Below are 18457 nucleotides of genomic sequence, written 5' to 3' on the forward strand. Positions count from 1 at the left end.
GACACCGCAGTACACACTTTGGGAACCCCTGAAATATGCAGTTTATGCGAGTTGCGGGGGGGGGGTGCCTTGGAAAAACCTGGATTCAGCAAGGGAGCCGAGAATCAAAAAAGTTTGGGAACTACTGCTCTAAGGGGACTTGGCCACCCCCTCCAAAAAACGATTTAAAAAAAAAAAAAAAAAAAAATTTTCTCCATGTTCAAAGTATTCAAAAGTTCGACCATTTTGGTTTGATCATTCATGCTTCAATATTCCACACCTTCATCAAAATATCACATGCTCATTTTGATTACTAAACAGGTATACTTTGCTACTGAAAAAAGATTCAGTTTAAGCAATCAAATAGTGCAATACGAGTCCTATTTTTTTCAAAGTGATATATGACTACAACACTAACACTTGGTTAAGGTATGTGTTAAACTATGATATATTCCTGAATACTGGGGTTTGGCCACAGTGGTATAACCAGACTATCCAAACACAAGGAAGTGAGAAATTTGCAGCATAGCATACAGCTTAGCCATGTATTATTGCTACAACCCAATGGTCGATATGTTTTTTTTTTTTTTTTTACAACACTGTAAAATTGAAAAAAAGCCATTACTAAAGTACACTAAAAATGAATTGTTCAGATCACCATAATATTATATCAGGCAGTATATAATTAATTATTCAGTAAATTATTTGCAATATTAAAAAGCCAAAGGCATTCGGCTACATACAAGTGCAAGTGAAGTAATGGTCATATGTGCAACTAACTCGTAATATGAACAGACAGGCAAAGACAACACAAGGCTTGTCTGAGGCACTGCAGTGTAGTATAAAAGAAAATTAAAAGAAAATAAAAAAGAAAACAAAAAAAGGAAATGGAAAGAGAAAAAAAAATACATTCTGCAATAAAATGGTTTTGCACAAGCAAAATGATTTAACTGAAAATCAAAGTGCTGAAGAATACTGTACTAGAACTGCCCTTATCTGTTCAGTGTGCATCCACTTTTGCAGGGAGTAATTGTTAAACATTGTGGTGCTTCATTTGTAACAAGCTGCAGATGGTACACTAGTTAAGATTGCAAACCATCATTCCTATAGTGCAGGGTTTGATTCTTTCAGACGTTGTTTGCCTATTTTGTAACTGAGCAAGTCACTTAACTAGAAATTGCTCCTAACCACCCATGAAAAGGACTGAGTTCAGTTGATCTACCTGTTAACATACCAGTATTAAAACTGGATTAGGCTCTAATGAGAACAGTTGCCCCAGTAGCAACATCTCCTTCACAATCTTGGCCTGCAGTTTTGCTTCAGTTGTACTTATTCATTACATCTACACCAGCTTTATGCAAAAATATTACATTTATTTCCAGGAGAAATTTAAAACAAATGCACTGATATGAATTTTTTCTTCATTGTTGCATCTAACCCACAATTTCTAAAAACATCTTTCATGGTTAACGTTTTTTTGTATTAGAAGATGATATTGCTTGAAAGTTATATTTCCCTTCAGACTGGTAAACAAAAAGACAAGATTTGTCATCCATCCTCTGAGAAGAAGAATCTCAAAAGTAACCACTCATTCTGAGAATGTAGAACTGCTGTCATTCCATGTCATCTCTTATTTTACATATTAGGATTAATAGTCACTCCATATTGGGCCAGACTGTCATCATTAGAGGTTGTAGGAAGCATTTATCAATACAAAATACAAATAATGGGTTATTTTTAAATATATCTATATGTATGTATAAATTCTACACATATAGCTTTGTATTTACAGTACAGTAAACCATTTGTGATTCAGAATTCATGACATAAAAGAAACAAGTAAACAAATCTACAAAGGAGCAAAGAATGCAAGCAAACACTGGTTAAGACTACAAACTGAATTTGCTGCTTCAGACAGTTTAACCTCCCTTACATTACCTTCACTATAAGGTGCTTAAAATTGTTCCTTCTTAGTCAACTGGAACTGTTTGAGTAAGCAAAATAAAATGCAATTTATAGTTTGAGGGAAAAGTTTTGAGTTAGTAGGAGGTTGCCTTTCTACACCTGAACGTAGCAGACGGAAGGAAGCAGGCAGGGGTCAGCTGTGTAAAACAATAAATAAGAGAACATTACACAACAATGTTACATGCACAAGTCACTCTGTTTCAAATAATTGCACCCAATACATAGAAGGCTAAAAAAAAATAAATATGCCAGTATGGAATGGGGATCTTTATAATGAAAGACTTAAGATACTGGAGATCACAGACAAGCAATACTTCAACACATAAAAAATTAAATATGTGCTAATGTAGCATACTCCGCCAACAGTCCGTCAAGAAGGATGCAACTGGCCACAGTGTATGGTATGTGGCACATACAACAGAGATGTCTTCACTTTCCCCAGTTGTTATGCCTTTTTTATTTTTATGCCACTTTAGCATCAAGTACATATTGTTGTTTGAGCCCATTCATGGTCCAGTCCTTTCCAGTACCAATGGATCATTTGTCATTTGCCCCGTTACTAGAACAGCATAAGGCTGTTCTCACATAAACAGCCACATTCTGGTATCACACAGTTTTGCAGTACAGGAGTAAATATGATGGGCAATATAAAAACAGCAAATCAAAGTTAATTTCATGAGAGCCTAGACTCATTTAAGACCCACATTTATTCAGGTGATTTTAGTACAGGCCTTCAGAATGCAAATGGATGGACTCCTCAAGGCCAAGTACGCTGGTGAGGAATTCCTGTAAATTTATTCCAGATCATGGGATAGCTAGCAGCCTTTTCCAGCTGTAATGCAAGTATCTTTTTCCTGGTGACAGAATAGAGAATTGTATCCCTAAGTTTTCTCCTTAGTACCCAGTTCTTGACCAGAGATATTTTTTTCTTTTGTTCAGGTATCACTTTTGCAGTGATTTGAGACCCATCATACAACTAGCTTAGTGATGGGTTCTTGTGATCCTGTCATTTCACCCTGTTCTTCCTCAGGGAATCGATAACTGCATTCATCCTCTTCCTTTGGAGTACCCAGATGGTGCAGCTCTGGTCGACCTAGAATTGAAAGAAGAGTAAGTTATCAATAACATAAAATGGCTCATATCTGGCCCACACTAGAAGAAAAAGTGTTTGCTTTGTCAGCTGGTCTCCCTCTTCTGCCCGACACGGCAATGGTATCTACCACTATACCATCAAAACATTAATTTCTGTTAATTGCACATATTGCTAAATCTAGATACAGCTTTGCAGGGGGCAGCCACGGTGGTGCAGCGGTTAGCATTGCTGTCTCACAGCAAGAGGTTCTCTGGCTCAATTCTTGGCTGGGGTGCTTTCTGTGCGGAGTCTGCATGTCCTCTCTGTGGTCGCGTGGGTTTCCTCCAGGTGCTCCGGTTTCCTCCCACATCCCAAAGACATGCTGTAGGTTGATTGGACACTCTAAATTGGCCCTAGGCATGAGTGTGTGCATTTGTGTGCCTTCTGTGGAAGGTTGGGCGCCGGGCTGGCAACTCGACACCGTAAAACTCCACTGCCAATCATGAGCGGACAGGTGATCTGCTGTGGCGACCCCTATCAGGGAAAAGCCAAAAGAAGAAGAAGATACAGCTTTGCAGGACATTCTGTCTAAATCTTTGCTACCTATGGTTGGTTGATATATCCTTCATCAATGCAGTGTTTTTCCCACACCACAATACCACTTTAAGTATTGTAAGGAGTGCAACATGAAAGAGAACAGCATCAAAATGGTGCTTGGCAAGTTATTTACCCTAATAATCCCTAGATTACTCAGGAAATATGATCCTGTCAACTGAATACATTGATAATTATGTGGTAGGCATAGGAATGAAGGTGCCAAAATGCTTCTCAGAAGGTTAGCTTCTGGTAAATGAACCTCATCAATTATGCCATATTCACTTTGATCAGGCATGTGTTTGGCACTGTTGGGCATATGGTCAATATCTCTTTATGCATCAGTGTTAGCCGAGCTGTGCTGTTGAACATGGAGGTATTCAAATAACCACCATCCACAAATATATATATATATATATATATATATATATATATATATATATATATATATATATATATATATATATATATATATATATATATATATAAAATCAACTATAAATGTATTTGCGTGTCTTGTTTGTCTCTGTCTATCTAGCCATCTATCCAATTAACCAGATAAGATTAATTAGGCATAACTGTATATTTTCCAAGGTAAACTAGAGTCTGTTCTGGGCAAACAACATGTTAAGGGTCCTGTAGTATACAGACAGAGACTGAGGAAATCATTCAGAAGTCTGCAACATAGAGGATTACGATTGGGTCTTCAACCGCAATCAGATTGTTATATATTAAAGATATGGATGCCATGAAATTAATCTTGATAGTGAAGCTTGAGATGTGAATCTTGACATCCATGCTGACAACGCAAAATGCTCAGTTATGATCATAATTCTTTGTAGTGCATACAGATGTTGCTGTTCCATATACTACAAATTACATTAAAAGTGTAGGAGAGAGAACTGTTTTACTTGCTTTCAAAGCATTTGAACACCAGTAAAGCACTTAGCATTGTTAGACAGCAGTCAGAAACAAAACACCCTCTGTAGGACTAAAGTCATTAAAAGCTATTGAGACAGTTTGTCCTTTCATACTTTCTCTTTATAAATGTGGCAGAGTGGAAGTCCTAACAACATTTAAAAGCTGCTTTACCTTCTGCCACTGTTTTTTAGCAAGTTGTCACTGCCTGTTTTTAGTTCCTAGATTGAGACTAGCTCTCAACAGCACTTTGATGTACATAAAGCTTTTATTAAGCATCCCTAACCACTAAGGTTGGATCTTGTATTTGGGATGGGCTTAACAACTTTTATCTTTTTTCACATTTCACAGCATTCCATGCACTACGTAAACATACTGCCTACTGTTTTAAATGTTTGTAATACATCAGCTGCAAACGCCTTGAACCAATTCTTATAGTTCTCAATAATAAATATGGGAGTTTGGTATGGTATTGTAAGATTTAAGTTTAGGAGGCTGACTACAACCTCTTCAGTTTGACCCTTATAATGACTAAATAGATATTTGCACACTGCTAGAGCCTTGATGCTTCTATAGTTAGTCTTTGTTGAGTTAGACTTGATCTTCAGAAGCGATACAGTTGCTAGTAACATGACTTGCATGAGCAACATTTTACAACAGACTGTTGTAGGAATTTAAAAGAAATCTGAAGAGTGCTTCTCATTCATAGTTCATTATTTCAGCTACTGAGTTACACTGCCAGATAGCTGCTAGTTTAAAGTGAATGAACTTTGGTTTTTAGATGTCTGAAATGTGTTGTGTCCCATTGGCATCTGATCTTCGTATAAAATCATAGAGATGCCCATCTATTACTGTGCAATGTCATATTCATATTCTACACAGCCGTGAAAACACCAAGAGTCCCAGAGCCATAGCTTGCTCATCTAGTCCTCATGCCATTCTGATCTGGTGCCCCCTCTATTCACACTTGAGCAAGAGACCTGGCATTCCTCAACTGCAACTTAAAGACAAAGGCCAATACCCCTGTACCCATAAGTTGGGAAGCAAAAAAAAAAAGGCTCTTCCCCAGTGTGAGCACAAAGACAGGTTGTATACTTTAAACTGTAACATACTGTTTGCTACAAATGTAGATTGTAAAATGTTGTGGCACACAGTTTGCTACAGTTACAGTACTATTCACTAAGCACTTAAATGCTACAGCTCTGACAGCAATTACAGTATTGGATTTATAACACCCCATCAGCAGCTGCCAACTGCAACCCCCAGCACCTTGCATCTGGGGCAGCTACCTCCCTTGCCCTGCCCTAGCTAAGTTTTTCCAGGGTCCTTTACACAGAACAATCATTTTTCTCTGTTACATAAATAGTGTTATTTTCAGAGGGGACCAGATATTTGTAAGTAGCTGGACCTTACTGCATGACCTACACATATCTGAACTTTGCTCCTGCACTGCAGAAACTTGAAGCTTGTTTCCTGTACAGCATGAAGCCTGCCAAGCAAGTGTACCAGTTTTTTTTTGTTCCTTGAGCAAATCCAGTTCTTTTGCTGACTATTCTCTAGCATATGTTCTTACACAGAGTAGGCCAAGAGTGTATTTGATGCAGTCAGACGTATACAAGCTTACCTTTCTTCAGCTGTTTAGACAGCTTTTTCTTCTTGTGCCATGTGACTAGGAACATGCCACACATCAATATAGAGGTCAATAAGAACATGGCTGCAGCAACCAGAACAATAGTTCCTGTTATTCCTTCACCTGCAAGCAGAAATACCTCAGAGTTACAAAAACAACCTTGGACCATCTTTCTTTCTTTGCTGCTAAAAACTAGTGAGACATAAATGAGTGATATCATTCAAACATCATCCACTATGGTAGAGGCAGGGACAAGCATTATATAAAGCAAGAACGTGGTTGTCAGCTATGTCAGACTACCCTGAAGTCTGCCCAGATTAATCAGTCTCCCATTTATGAATGAATACAACTGAAAAAGATTTTACTGGAGTACTAAATAACATACTAATGAACCCACGTACTTCATGGAGAGCTTTACCTTTAGAACATAACTGGGTAATAAATATGTTACATTTTTCTCTTCTTTAGCAAAATAATGACAAATGCATTTCATAAGATAAAGTACAGTTGTTCGAGACCCTTTCCTAGGCCTGTTGTATGATAATGCAACTCCAGTAGTATCTTAGTATTCAGAGCCATTTTGTTAGTGCTGGAGAATAATTAAATTACAGCTTTAGACCTCTAGAGCAAAATGATGGATAAAGTGTGAGCACTGAGCTCAAAATTCAGAGCTAGACACAATTAAAGCAGTTTTGCAGTGAAAGGGTATTGCTCTAATAGATCTTGAACCTTTCTGCACAAAAAGATCCAGACAGAAGAGTCTTCCAGAAATATGGCCGGTAAACAAATCTGCAAGGCTGTGGAAAGAATAATCATGGACTATATCAGCTAATACATAGGAGACCTCCAAACACTTAACCCAACCCAGTTTGGCTTTGTTATTTATTTTACATTTGTTGACCGAGAAAAGTCCGACTGTGCTACAAAACAGCCCTTTTTTAGCGGAGGCCTGGGGGAGAAAAACTCCAGAAACATTATACATTACAATAAAAAAAATTACAGATACAATAACATTTGTTTTTGCTGATATTTACAACATTATGCAAGTTTCAAATATTTATACAAAATCATTAGTAATGCAGACTATATGTGAAAATGGAATAGAAATATTCATTACAGTCTTAAAGTATTAGTATTATGTAGACATTGATTAGTTTTTAGGGGTGATTAAGGGGGGGGATGTAGGGTGGGAAGAGGTTAAGCTGAGGCATATATTCAGCTAGAAAGAGACCGTTAGGCATGGTCAGGATAGATGTGTTAGTGTGGAAGGAAGTAGAGCAGTGTTTGGGGTATTGGTTAGTTTAGGAGTGGCTTCAGTTTAGGGTGAGTGAGTACAGAGGCAGGACCAGAGTGTTTTTAAGTGTTCTTTGGCAGCTGCTTTGAACAGTTTAGGTTGTTTTAAAGTGGAAACTTGTTCCATGCAATGGTAGGGTGACAGCTATATAGGTTACTACCCATTTTAATCCTAGGTTTGTGGATACATAGTAAGTCTTGGTCTGAGCTATGAAGTAGTCTAGTGGGGGAGTAGTGAGATATAAAAGAGGATTGGCTTAGGGCAGTATTAAAGTTGATATAGTATAGAATGAATGATCTGAATATGAGAGAGAAGCAAATTGGGTAGTTCCAACCAGTTTAACTGTTTAAGTGAGACACAGTGATGAGTATGTTGGGCAGAGAATCTTGACATCTTATAGGTTAAGTTAAGTTTTGCTAGGAGTGAGGTATTAAGGTTCATGAGTATCTGAGAACCATATCGTAGATTAGGTAATAAATAGGTATGTGATAGCATTACTTTAGCTTTGTAGATGAGAAACTTTCTATTTTTATATAGGAGGCCTAGTTTCTAATGAGTCTTCTTGATGCAGTTATTGATGTGAAAGTCAAATTTTTAGCTGATCATCTACTATGATACCAAGGAGTTTGGTGCTTGTTTCAGCTACTATAGGAGTCTTACTGAAAGACACTATGGTAAAGGAGGATTTGGGATGGGTAAGAGTTTTTGAGAGAAAGAGTAGGAGTTTTTTTTTTTTTTAGGGTTTAGGATTAGTTGGTTGTTGGTGAGCCATGTTTCAAAAAAGGTGAAAGCAGTCTGAGTTTCAGAGACGAGATCAGAGGGAGAATCAGTGATGGGAATCACAGTAGAATAATCTGCATATTGTATAAGAGATGACTGAGAGCAAGAAGTGCAGAGTAGGTTTGTAAAAATGTTAAATAGCAGTGGACCTAATATGGAACCTTGGGGAATGCCCATTTGTATGGTGGAGGGAGAGTGCAGAGAGCCATTTCACAGATTATAATTGATCAGAGAGACAGCTGGAAAACCAAATGACAGTAGCAGGAGAGAAGTTAAGATTAGTTAATTTAGCCAGAAGTAAAGAGTGTGATACCATATCAAAGGCTTTAGAAAGGTCTAGAAATAAACAGGAGACAAGTTTGTTGTTGTCACGAGCCAGGGATATAGTGTTACTAAAGGAGATTAAGGCAGTAGTTGTACTGTGTTTTGGGCAGAATCCATGCCGAGTGGGAGTAAGTAGGTTTTCCTGTAATAGATATCGCAGAGTTTGCTTATGAATACATTTTTCAAGTAATTTTGAAAGGGGTGACAGGATGGCTATAGGTCTAAAATTGGAGATGTCTAGAGAATGTCCACCTTTATGGCTAGGTAATATGTAAAATTCGTTCCAGATAGATGGAAATATAGACTCAAGTGACAGAGTGGTTAATCAAGACATTTACAGGAAAGGCAAGACTGTTAGCTGCTAGCTGGAGGAAGAAGGAAGGAATGTCAGAAGTTGAGCAATGTTTTAATTTGGAGTAGATAGTAGACAGACTGGAAAGAAAAAGGTTTAGAGGAGTTGGGACTAGATGGTAGGACAGAGTGATAAGGATCTTTAGGTAGAGGGAAGTTTGTATTAATCATCTTCGTTACAGATTCGATTAAGGAGATGAAGACAGTGGCAGTGTCTTCAGGTGTCTTATTTGGGTAGGTATTAGGGGATGAAGTGTTACCAGGATGCAATATTTGGTTGATTGAGTTCCAGAACTTTTTGGGGTCAGATTTTAGAGCTCCAGGAGGGTTGAAGTAAAAATCCTTTTGTCTTTAGCAATGTGTTTTTTGTCTAGTTTCTAAATTCTCTGCATTTTTGCCAGTCAGAGGGATGTTTATATTTTTTCTAGGTTTTCCATAGCCTGCCCCTATTTCTCATAAGGGTGTGGGCTGTCTTGAAGAAGCACCGGGATACCTAGGATTTAATTCTAATAGTATGATGGGGTGCAAGTGAGATACTGCCTCTTGAATTTGTGGACTTCTTTGAGACAATCTCCAAAGCCCTGGACAAAAGCGAATCTGTGTACGCAGCCTACCTGGACCTGGCCAAGGCCTTTGTCACTATTTCCCACTGAGGCATCATTGACAAATTCATCCAGCTGAAGATCAACCAGTATATTGTCAGGTGGGTCAGTCACAAACTGGATCACCGATAGAAGGCACACCACTAAACTAAGTGACCCGTAACCAGTGATGTTCCACAGGGATCTGTGCTGGGGCCCCTATTGTTTAGAATCTATTTATCTGATGTACAGGCTAAAACAATACCTATGGCTGACAAAGTTTGCTGATGATTGCAAACTGGGAGTAGTCACAGAGTCCCCAAATGATGCCAACATCCTTCAAGAGCAACCTACACAAACAAACAACTGGTGCTAAAGTCATGGGCTAAAACTCAGCTCAAAAAATTAATTATCATCCCCTCAGGCAAGGGTGACATCTGTGCAGATTACCACATTAACAACACCCTAAGCATGCAATCAGTGGTGAGAGAATTGGGCACACAAGTTGACAGCAACCTTTTATTTGACCACCACGTCTCCACAGTGGTAAGAAAGGCTTTCTATGTCGCCCCCTTCATAAGTAGGGGCATTGCATCCAGAAGAAAAAAGAGGTTTTAATGCCCCTGTACTCCTCACTCATCAGGCCAATACTAGTACAATGCTACCTTTGGTATATACCTTACCAGGCATCTGCAGCAACTGAAAAGACCTCAGAGGTTTCTTTCAAAGAAAATTCATGGTCTTCAGCATATGTCATACGCTGACAGACTGATATCATTGTCACTATGCTTTGTATCTTACAGACTACTCAGAAGTGACCTCTGCCTTGCATATAAAGCAATCAGATCCTGCTCTAATGGAAAAGCTGCACATTCATATGCACTCACGCTAGGGAATTCAGCCTAGTATGTGACATCAAAGGAGAGACAGATAACGTTTCACAGAGGTTCTCTCTCCTCTGGAACAAACTTCCAATTTAGGTGAAGCAGAGCCCCTCACTGACCCTATTCAAGTGTAATTTGGATGACTGGATAGAAAAATTTAAATTCACCCTGGGAGTTTCACCAATGTCCCTCTTGGACAGGGTCAGTAGTTTTTTACTTAGTTTCACTTAATACCATGATATTCTTGGGAACAGGGGTTGTACTTGGCTAGGCTTGTAAGGGCCCTAGGTCCATTAGCCTAGTAACTTATGATCCTATGAGTTTACCACAAATTCTCACATATTACTTATCAAAAGTGGATTAGTCTCTCAGCTATCTTTGATCCTGTTAGTGTAAAACCAAAGTTGTCTCTAGCAAACTAAATCATAAAAAAAACAAAGTTTCTCAGCCTTGCTTTGAAGGTGTGACAAAATGGACAGCTGAAAGTACAGTGGCAGGACATCAGGCACAAAAGAAAGATTAGAACAAAGAGACACCTGCCCTGATTGGGTTGCATCTAGTGTCCGGATGTTTCTTATGTCACTATTGGTCATTTCCATGATAATTTTTTCCATGGCTTTGCAAATGAGACTAGTGTGACTTGAGTCTGTAGTTTCCAGGGTCTATAGATGGCCCACCATTGTGTAGAAGGATGACTGTTACTGTTCTCCATTCGTAAGCCATGAAGCTTATTTGCAGCCAACTGTTAAACACCAATTCCAGAGGGCCTGATGGGCACAATAGTATAGTTTGAAAAGTAAGCAACCCCTGTTAACTATCATATTGACAATACAGCTCTAACAGTCAACCCAGAATTCAGGGAATGAGGACACACAAAAACAGTAATCTAGCCTTGACCATCAAGTGTCCATGGTAGTTCATAGGTTGGTACTAGGCTATCAGCCCTAGGGCCTATATAAGCCTAGCCATAACAATTCCCTGGCAATTTCTTCCCACACTATTTACTTCCCTGGACCCCTGTCTAGCAGGGCGACTGACGTGATCCCCAGGGTGAATTTCCTTTCTCCTTGGCACAGAGGCTAAAGTTGCAAGCTTTAGTTCCTGTGGTGCAGGATTTAAATCCCTCAACCCTTATTTGTCTCCTCTATGACTTTGACCAAGTCACATTGCTTCTAGGTCACGCCTAAAAAGGAACTGTGAGCTGGATTCCAAAAGAGAGCTGTGGATACAACAGCACTCTGAAGGAAGATGGCAGCACATCAGCTGCAGACACTTTCATAATGTATGCTAGAGCTAGACCAAGAAATTAACTATTCAGTGTATGATAAATGACAGGCTCCATGCATGTTCATAGGTTCATAGGTTCGTACTAAGCTAAATGCCCTTGCGAGCCATTTTAAGCCTAGCCAATTACCCTTGTGAGACTCAAACCCTGTACCTTGTGTTTGTAAGGCAAACACTTTAACCATTAGGCCACCCTCCCAACCCTGTCTGAAACACAAGGCTGGGGTTGGTATTATAGTTAAGTTGTTTACCTTACAGACACAAGGTATAGGGTTTGTTTCTCAAATGAGATAACTGGCTAGACTTAAAATGGTCCACAAAGGCAGTTAGCCTAGTACTAAGCTATAAACCTATGAGCTCTTTTTGCAGTGTCAGTAGCGCAACAGGTAGCACACTCGTCTTTGGTGCAGAAAGCTGTGAGGTCAATTCTCACACCAGGTAGATTGATTACTGACACGGCATTGCAGCATAATGGGGGTGTTGCACTCCAAAGTGTGCTGCCCTTTGGAAGAGGTGTTAAATTGAGGCCTCATCTACTTGGAGTTGGTGGTAGCTCAGGTGGATCTAAAAGGTCTCAAGGCACCTATAGAAAAAAAAAAAGATTAGTGAGGAAATCATTCTATGCTGTGCAACTTAGGAACAAAGGTATGGAGTCTAGATCCAAGGAGGTCATTGATCCACCATATACAGCATCCATCAGACCTACCATTGAGTATAATGCCCCTTTGGTATGTTCCAAACTGGGCATATCCAACAATTAAAATGTCCACAGAGATTCTCATTAAAAGAATACAGGGTGTAAATAGCATCACCTATGTAGATCACCTCAAATCTCTGCTCCTGTATTCTCTGTTCTACAGGCTGTTAAGGGGGAGAGTTGTCAGACCCACTTTGATGGATCTCCTGCATTTTCACAAAATAAATAGCACAAGAATTATCCATTCTAAAGTTTTGAACCTTGTCTGTGACAGAAATAGAACCTACTGGAGAGAGACAGGCGTGTATCTCAGAGACTACCCCTTCTCTGGAACAGGCTCCCCATCCATGTAAAGCAGAGTTCCTCCCTAACTTAATTCAAATGCAACTTGGACAATTGGGTGGGGAAAAGGAAATTCATCCCTGGTTTGGTACCTATGTCTCAAATGTACAAAGACAACTTATAAATAGTTCATCTCCCTGGCCCCTGCTTACACTTGCCAGTGATACCAGAACTTGTCAACGATTTGGGATGCATGACTTGTCTTAAAAAGACCTATGTGGTCATTAGCCTAGTACACACCTATGAACCTATCTTAGTAACACAACCATTTAAGTCACTTCTCATAACAAATGATCATGGATGACAGATCTTAAATTTGACCTGCATATACAAAACTGCATTAAAAAACTCACCAAAAACTAAAAATGTTTTATAGAGCCAAAAACTCTCACCAACACAACTAAAAACTACACTTGCCACAACTTGCCTCCCTCTCACTACTTTATGGTGCTTCCATCCTTACTAGCCCCCAGACATCACAAACAGCAAAACTTGAACAATGTTATAATAAACTGGCTAAAATTGCAGCAAATATCCCTTTCAGAACCTACCATTCTATAGCAATAAAAAGCCTAACTGGTTTAGAATACTCATCAACTAACATATGCATAACTTCATACCATCTACAAAATTATCCATCATCTATCTGCTTGTCCAGCACTAAATGCCATTGTATACAACTATGCTCCTGGGTCTATATCATAACATAGAAAGGAACAAATCTCGAACGGCTTAAATATCAAAATTTTATATATATATATATATATATATATATATATATATATATATATCCCAACTCCGAGATTGCACTACAGTGAGGAAAGGGCAAAATTCCCGATCTTCACTGTACCGCAAACTCACAAAAAACAAATCTATGAACGGCAATTTATTTAAGCCGTTCACAATTTGTTCCTTTCAGTATTATGATATAGACCCATGCTCCCAGTTGTCATTAAAATCCAGTGATCGAAAACTTCTGTCTGTCCACAAACCTAACATATTTGTTGGGCATGACCTGTACTCTAGAACTCCTTACCTACATCCATATGGTCAATACCTTCCCTCCAGTCCTTTACAATTCCCTAATACAATATGCAGAAGTCTCTACACTGATGTGCACATCCCGTAACCTGGCTTTTGGTTAAATTCTGAAAGACTTTCTACCAAAATCGGTCTCTGTTCTTGCTCAGCCCCAGAATAAATTCTCTCTCTAAAAATGAATAAGTGCATGTTCATATATTATATCTCCCTTTTCCTTCTTCACTCACTTCCTAACTTCAATTTCCGTCCGCCTGACTAAGTATGCCATAACTCAGTTTATTCTTCTCTCACTTCATATTGCAATTCCTGTTTGAATTATACTAACTTACCTTAAAATTTCTCTAAATATTAAATCGTCACAAGTTGTATCCATATTCAACCAATGTTGTAAAATCTTGTTTATTTTTGGTGAATTTATTTAAACTGTAGAGGTTTTTGCATTATTTTTGAAGGTTGTTAAAATTGTTCTTAAAATGTTTTTGTAATACTTTGGAGCTTTCCTTTCTGGGCCTCTACTGAAAATGGACAGCTACTTACTTGGACTTTCCCGGTAATCAAATGTCAAACAATCAATCAATCAATAAATAATTAAAAAAAGAACATCAGCCATCTGTAGCAGTCACATACATATGTTGAATTTAAATGGTAATCTAGCAGATTCCTGAATCTGTGAAAGATAGTCATTCCCAGTAGACTCTGGTAGGTGATCTCAAAGACTGTGTACAATTTACATAAGTTTTCCCAGTAACTAACCTAAAGGGAGGTCTGTTTAAATTTTAGGGCTTTTCTGCTCTTGAACCATAAAGTGCAGTGAGTGATAATTATATCATATGCTGGTGAGAGGAGGGCAATACTGTATATGCATAAGCGCAAATGTGACACAATTTAGTATGATGGTTGCTTATGTAGTGACAATGGGTAAAATGTTTTTTTTGCAATGAGAAACAGAGCTTTCCACAGTTTTATAATTCTACTTGTTTCTTGTCCTTCATGATTCCTTTATATATGAGTGCATGCCTGTATGTGTAGGTACATATGTATTTTATTTTTTATTTTGGACTTAGTTTTCCCCAGACACGCTATGTTTCCATTTACGTTGATCTTTTTTTTATTCTGAGATAATGCAACTGCATGTTATGTAATTATGTTAATGCAATAGTCTGAGGAGATGTTTTAGGGAAATGTACATTTAATGGGCTGTCTGCTGCAAGTTCATGGCATTCACAGCATATACACGTGTGCAAAGAGTATGTGGATCACGCCCTCCTCCCACTTAGTCATCTTTAAGCATGAGACAGCTTCTACACCCATACAGTATGCAGAGCTACCCTGAGTTTACAGCATCAGGCCCATAGTCAGATTTACAAATAGATATTTATTTGCTAAATATATATAGCCACAAAACTTTTGAGATGAACAATAGCGCACTTGGATAGGCTACAACTCTCCTATGACCCAGAACTGGATTTCATGGGCAACTGGAAAATGAATTAATGTACAAGCTCCTTTGGGAAAAATATACTTATTTTAATAGCTACATCCTCGTAACTGTAACTTTTATGCAATGCAAAGCATGCCTTAAACACAGTACAAATAGTATTCCTCATACGAATCTTGAAGGGTAATGGAATTTTTGAAGAAGAACACACTTTAGATTTAAAATACCAGTGTTTTGGGCACCAGAAGTGCATTCCTTGAGGTGGTTTTGAAAACTGAAGATGCGGCTTGGTTCTGACTGTATTTATACAGCATCTCCTCATAGCAGCTGGTGGCTAGAACTGAAACAGTTTAGAACCAGAAGACATCACTGCTAAATTACGCAACAGATAATCATTAATATCTGCAACTGTAAATGATAAATGGTTGATAATAGGATCATAGCAGATTACTAGGCTAACAATTTAGGAGCCCTTACAACCCTAGCCAACATAATTCAGTGTTACCAAATATATGGCCCCTAGGAGCAAGAGGATGGCATGGATTTGTGCCTATGCCTTGAGTATTTTACAGATTACCCCTATCCCTAAGAGACACAGGTGCTACCCCAGGTGTGACTTTGTGATTCCCCATCCAGTGATCCAAATTATGCTTAAAGAGGATCAGGGAAGGAAGGGCTGTCTGCTTAACATGAAGTCATACGTACTCATTATAAACATCTCTAAAATAGAAACATGCGAACATGTGAACATAAGAAATGTTACCAATACCAAGCCTAGTTCTCAGTACTAAAACCACAGCTCCTTACTTAGTTTGTACAAGGAAATATACACGTAAAGCAAAGAAAATCAGAGTCGCTATAAAGACTCCTGACCAATGACAGTAGCTGTAAAGAGATCACTACACCTACTGAAAAGTGTCATGTCCTGTATTTTATAAATTCACAATTGTGAATCCACTAACTACTTAACAGTAGTCATTTAGTCAAGGAAAAAATGCACAGAAAGTACAAATTGTCATAGGTTCATAGGTTCATACTAGGCTATCTGCCCAAGGGCATTTATAAGCCTAGCCCATAGTTATGTGGCTTTCGCCACCCCTTTAGTTTGAATAAAACTATGCCTATTATTTTGCTGTGCCTCTGTCAAGCAGTGACACTGAAGTAATCCCTGGGGTATATCTGCGATCTCCCATCCATTGGTCAAGATTCCTCTTGAACAAGGCCAGCGAGGTGCTCTGCCTCACATGTACCGGGATTTTGTTCCACAGCATAGGGAGTCACTGGGTGATGAATCTGTCATCATGTGTCTTTATTATTAATGTGAACTCATCAGGGTACAGAATGATAGCAAAGCTTTGCACTTTGTACAATAAAACACATTAAAAAATACTGGACATACATGCTCAAATATATGGAGACACTCTCCCAGTACATTATGTAAACAGCTATCTCTGAGATTTGAAGAAGTTCAAAAAGATGTGAAACCAAAACTTAAGTTCAAGAAAGACATATTAGTCATGAGTAAATTCTGTATCAATTCTACATCAACCCTATACAGATATGACACATTGTTTAACTAATTTCACTTACAAGGCTATAGATTGAAATTGGTTAGTGTCATGATCAATGTACATTTTGTCTTTGTAAATATTATACACCTGTTTAATTTATTTGTAATACCCTGTAGTTAAACTTTTGTTTGTCATATATGTGGAGCTTCTCTTTCCAGGCTTTTGTTGAAAAGGGGTTGCCAAAACCCATTTGGACTTTCCCGATAATATTTTTGTGAGATTAGGTGTGCGTGTGAGTGTGCCTTCTGTGGAAGGTTGGGCGCCGGGCTGGCACAACTAACTCGTAAAACCCACTGCCATTCAATGTCTCGGACAAGGTGTCCCGACCCGCGACTAACCCAAAGAAGAAGAAGAAGAATTGCTTTCTGCCCTACTGCATTAAAGTTGGACGGGGGCAGTGAGAAAAAGTTGTTGGATTAAGTTCCGAGTTTCTGAAGATGATTTTATATATATATATATATATATATATATATATATATATATATATATATATATATATATGTATATATATATAAAACCTATATGAAACATTGAGTACGTTTTCCAAGATTCAGATGCCCAAGGACCCAATTTGTCATCTGCCATCAGCTACATGACCAGTAGGTTTGGCCAGGATGTCAAGTAAAGTAGGTATTATATTTAATTAATAGTAATGATTCACCTTCAAGTCAGACATCTGGGCCAGAGTCAAGATATCATACAGCAGTTGTTTTGTATTTATGTTAAGGGACAGAAGTTATCCTTTAGCCAGGTTTCAGTAATGGTGACTATGTGGTTTCTCTATGGAAAGCCAAGCTTCAGGTTAGTCCATTTGCTGTTAATATTGCATATATTTAATGCAAGTGATTTAAGGTTTTCACATTTAGATGTGTTAGTGCAAGTATTAGGATAGTTTACATTTTGGTGAGGACCTGAAAGTTTTGTAAATGTCCCCCTGAGGTAAGTAGTTTCTGCAGAGTATTATAACGTTGTGCGGATGGTTTTGTAGTAGAATGGCCTGGATCAGAAATTGTTTGTTTTGTGGAATATTACTAGTTCTGCATAACAGAAATATGTGTTGGTAATCCAGTATAACAGCTTTGGGAAGGATAAGAATTTTGGTTGTATTTCATTGATATGAAAAGGGGGAACACTGTCCGACAGCCATAGAGTACATTAAAGCAAAGTAGTAGAGAGAGAGAAATGATAAGCTTAAGTCTGAGGTTTATTATGTTGTATTTTACTAGCTAAAACCAGCAGATGATGTAGCACTCTGTAGGAGATTTAGCAATCTGTGAGACACCAGGGTTATAGCAATAACACTGGGCAATGAAAATGCCATCTGGTTAGTTATTAGGAATATAACAAACGTCTATGAGTTGAGGCCTATCTGCTACTAAGTGGGAAATGAGAAGGTTGTGATAAAAGGGGATAGGATCATAACTCGCAAGTGTCCAGATTTTTGCAGAATGTACAGAAGTTTGCCTGGTATTTATTCTCTGTTCCCCATAAAATTTGTGATTTTTTGACAAATCACTAAGAATAGAAATCACTAAATGACAGACATTCGTCTTTCAGACTTAATATCCTTCAGAAAATGCATGCTAAGGCAAAACCTTTTTTCTTTTTCTATCAACTTTCTAAGTTTTTACAAACAATATTTTAAATCTGTTCCTACTCTGCTCCTTTGTCCTCCCATTATTTTTGGCTTTGCCTAAATTTCTTGGATAAGC

At 38.3% G+C, this 18457-nt stretch overlaps 1 protein-coding gene across 3 annotated transcripts in view; it reads right to left on the reverse strand.

Moving 5' to 3' along the window:
- Nucleotides 1-1331: 1331 nt before the first annotated feature.
- Nucleotides 1332-18457, reverse strand: part of LOC122789191 (tumor necrosis factor receptor superfamily member 9-like) — an 84971-nt gene continuing 67845 nt past the window's right edge. For all 3 annotated transcript variants that reach the window (XM_044056457.1, XM_044056459.1, XM_044056458.1), the window contains exons 7-8: nt 6153-6281; nt 1332-3037 (exon numbers count right to left, since the gene is read on the reverse strand). In XM_044056457.1, coding sequence (XP_043912392.1) covers nt 2913-3037; nt 6153-6281 — 254 coding nt within the window. In that variant the 3' untranslated portion in view covers nt 1332-2912. The remainder of the gene's footprint in view (nt 3038-6152; nt 6282-18457) is intronic.

This window comes from Protopterus annectens, chromosome 14.part0 (genome assembly GCF_019279795.1).
Source record: "Protopterus annectens isolate FY-2018-M chromosome 14.part0, PAN1.0, whole genome shotgun sequence".
Taxonomy (NCBI): Eukaryota; Metazoa; Chordata; order Ceratodontiformes; family Protopteridae; genus Protopterus; species Protopterus annectens.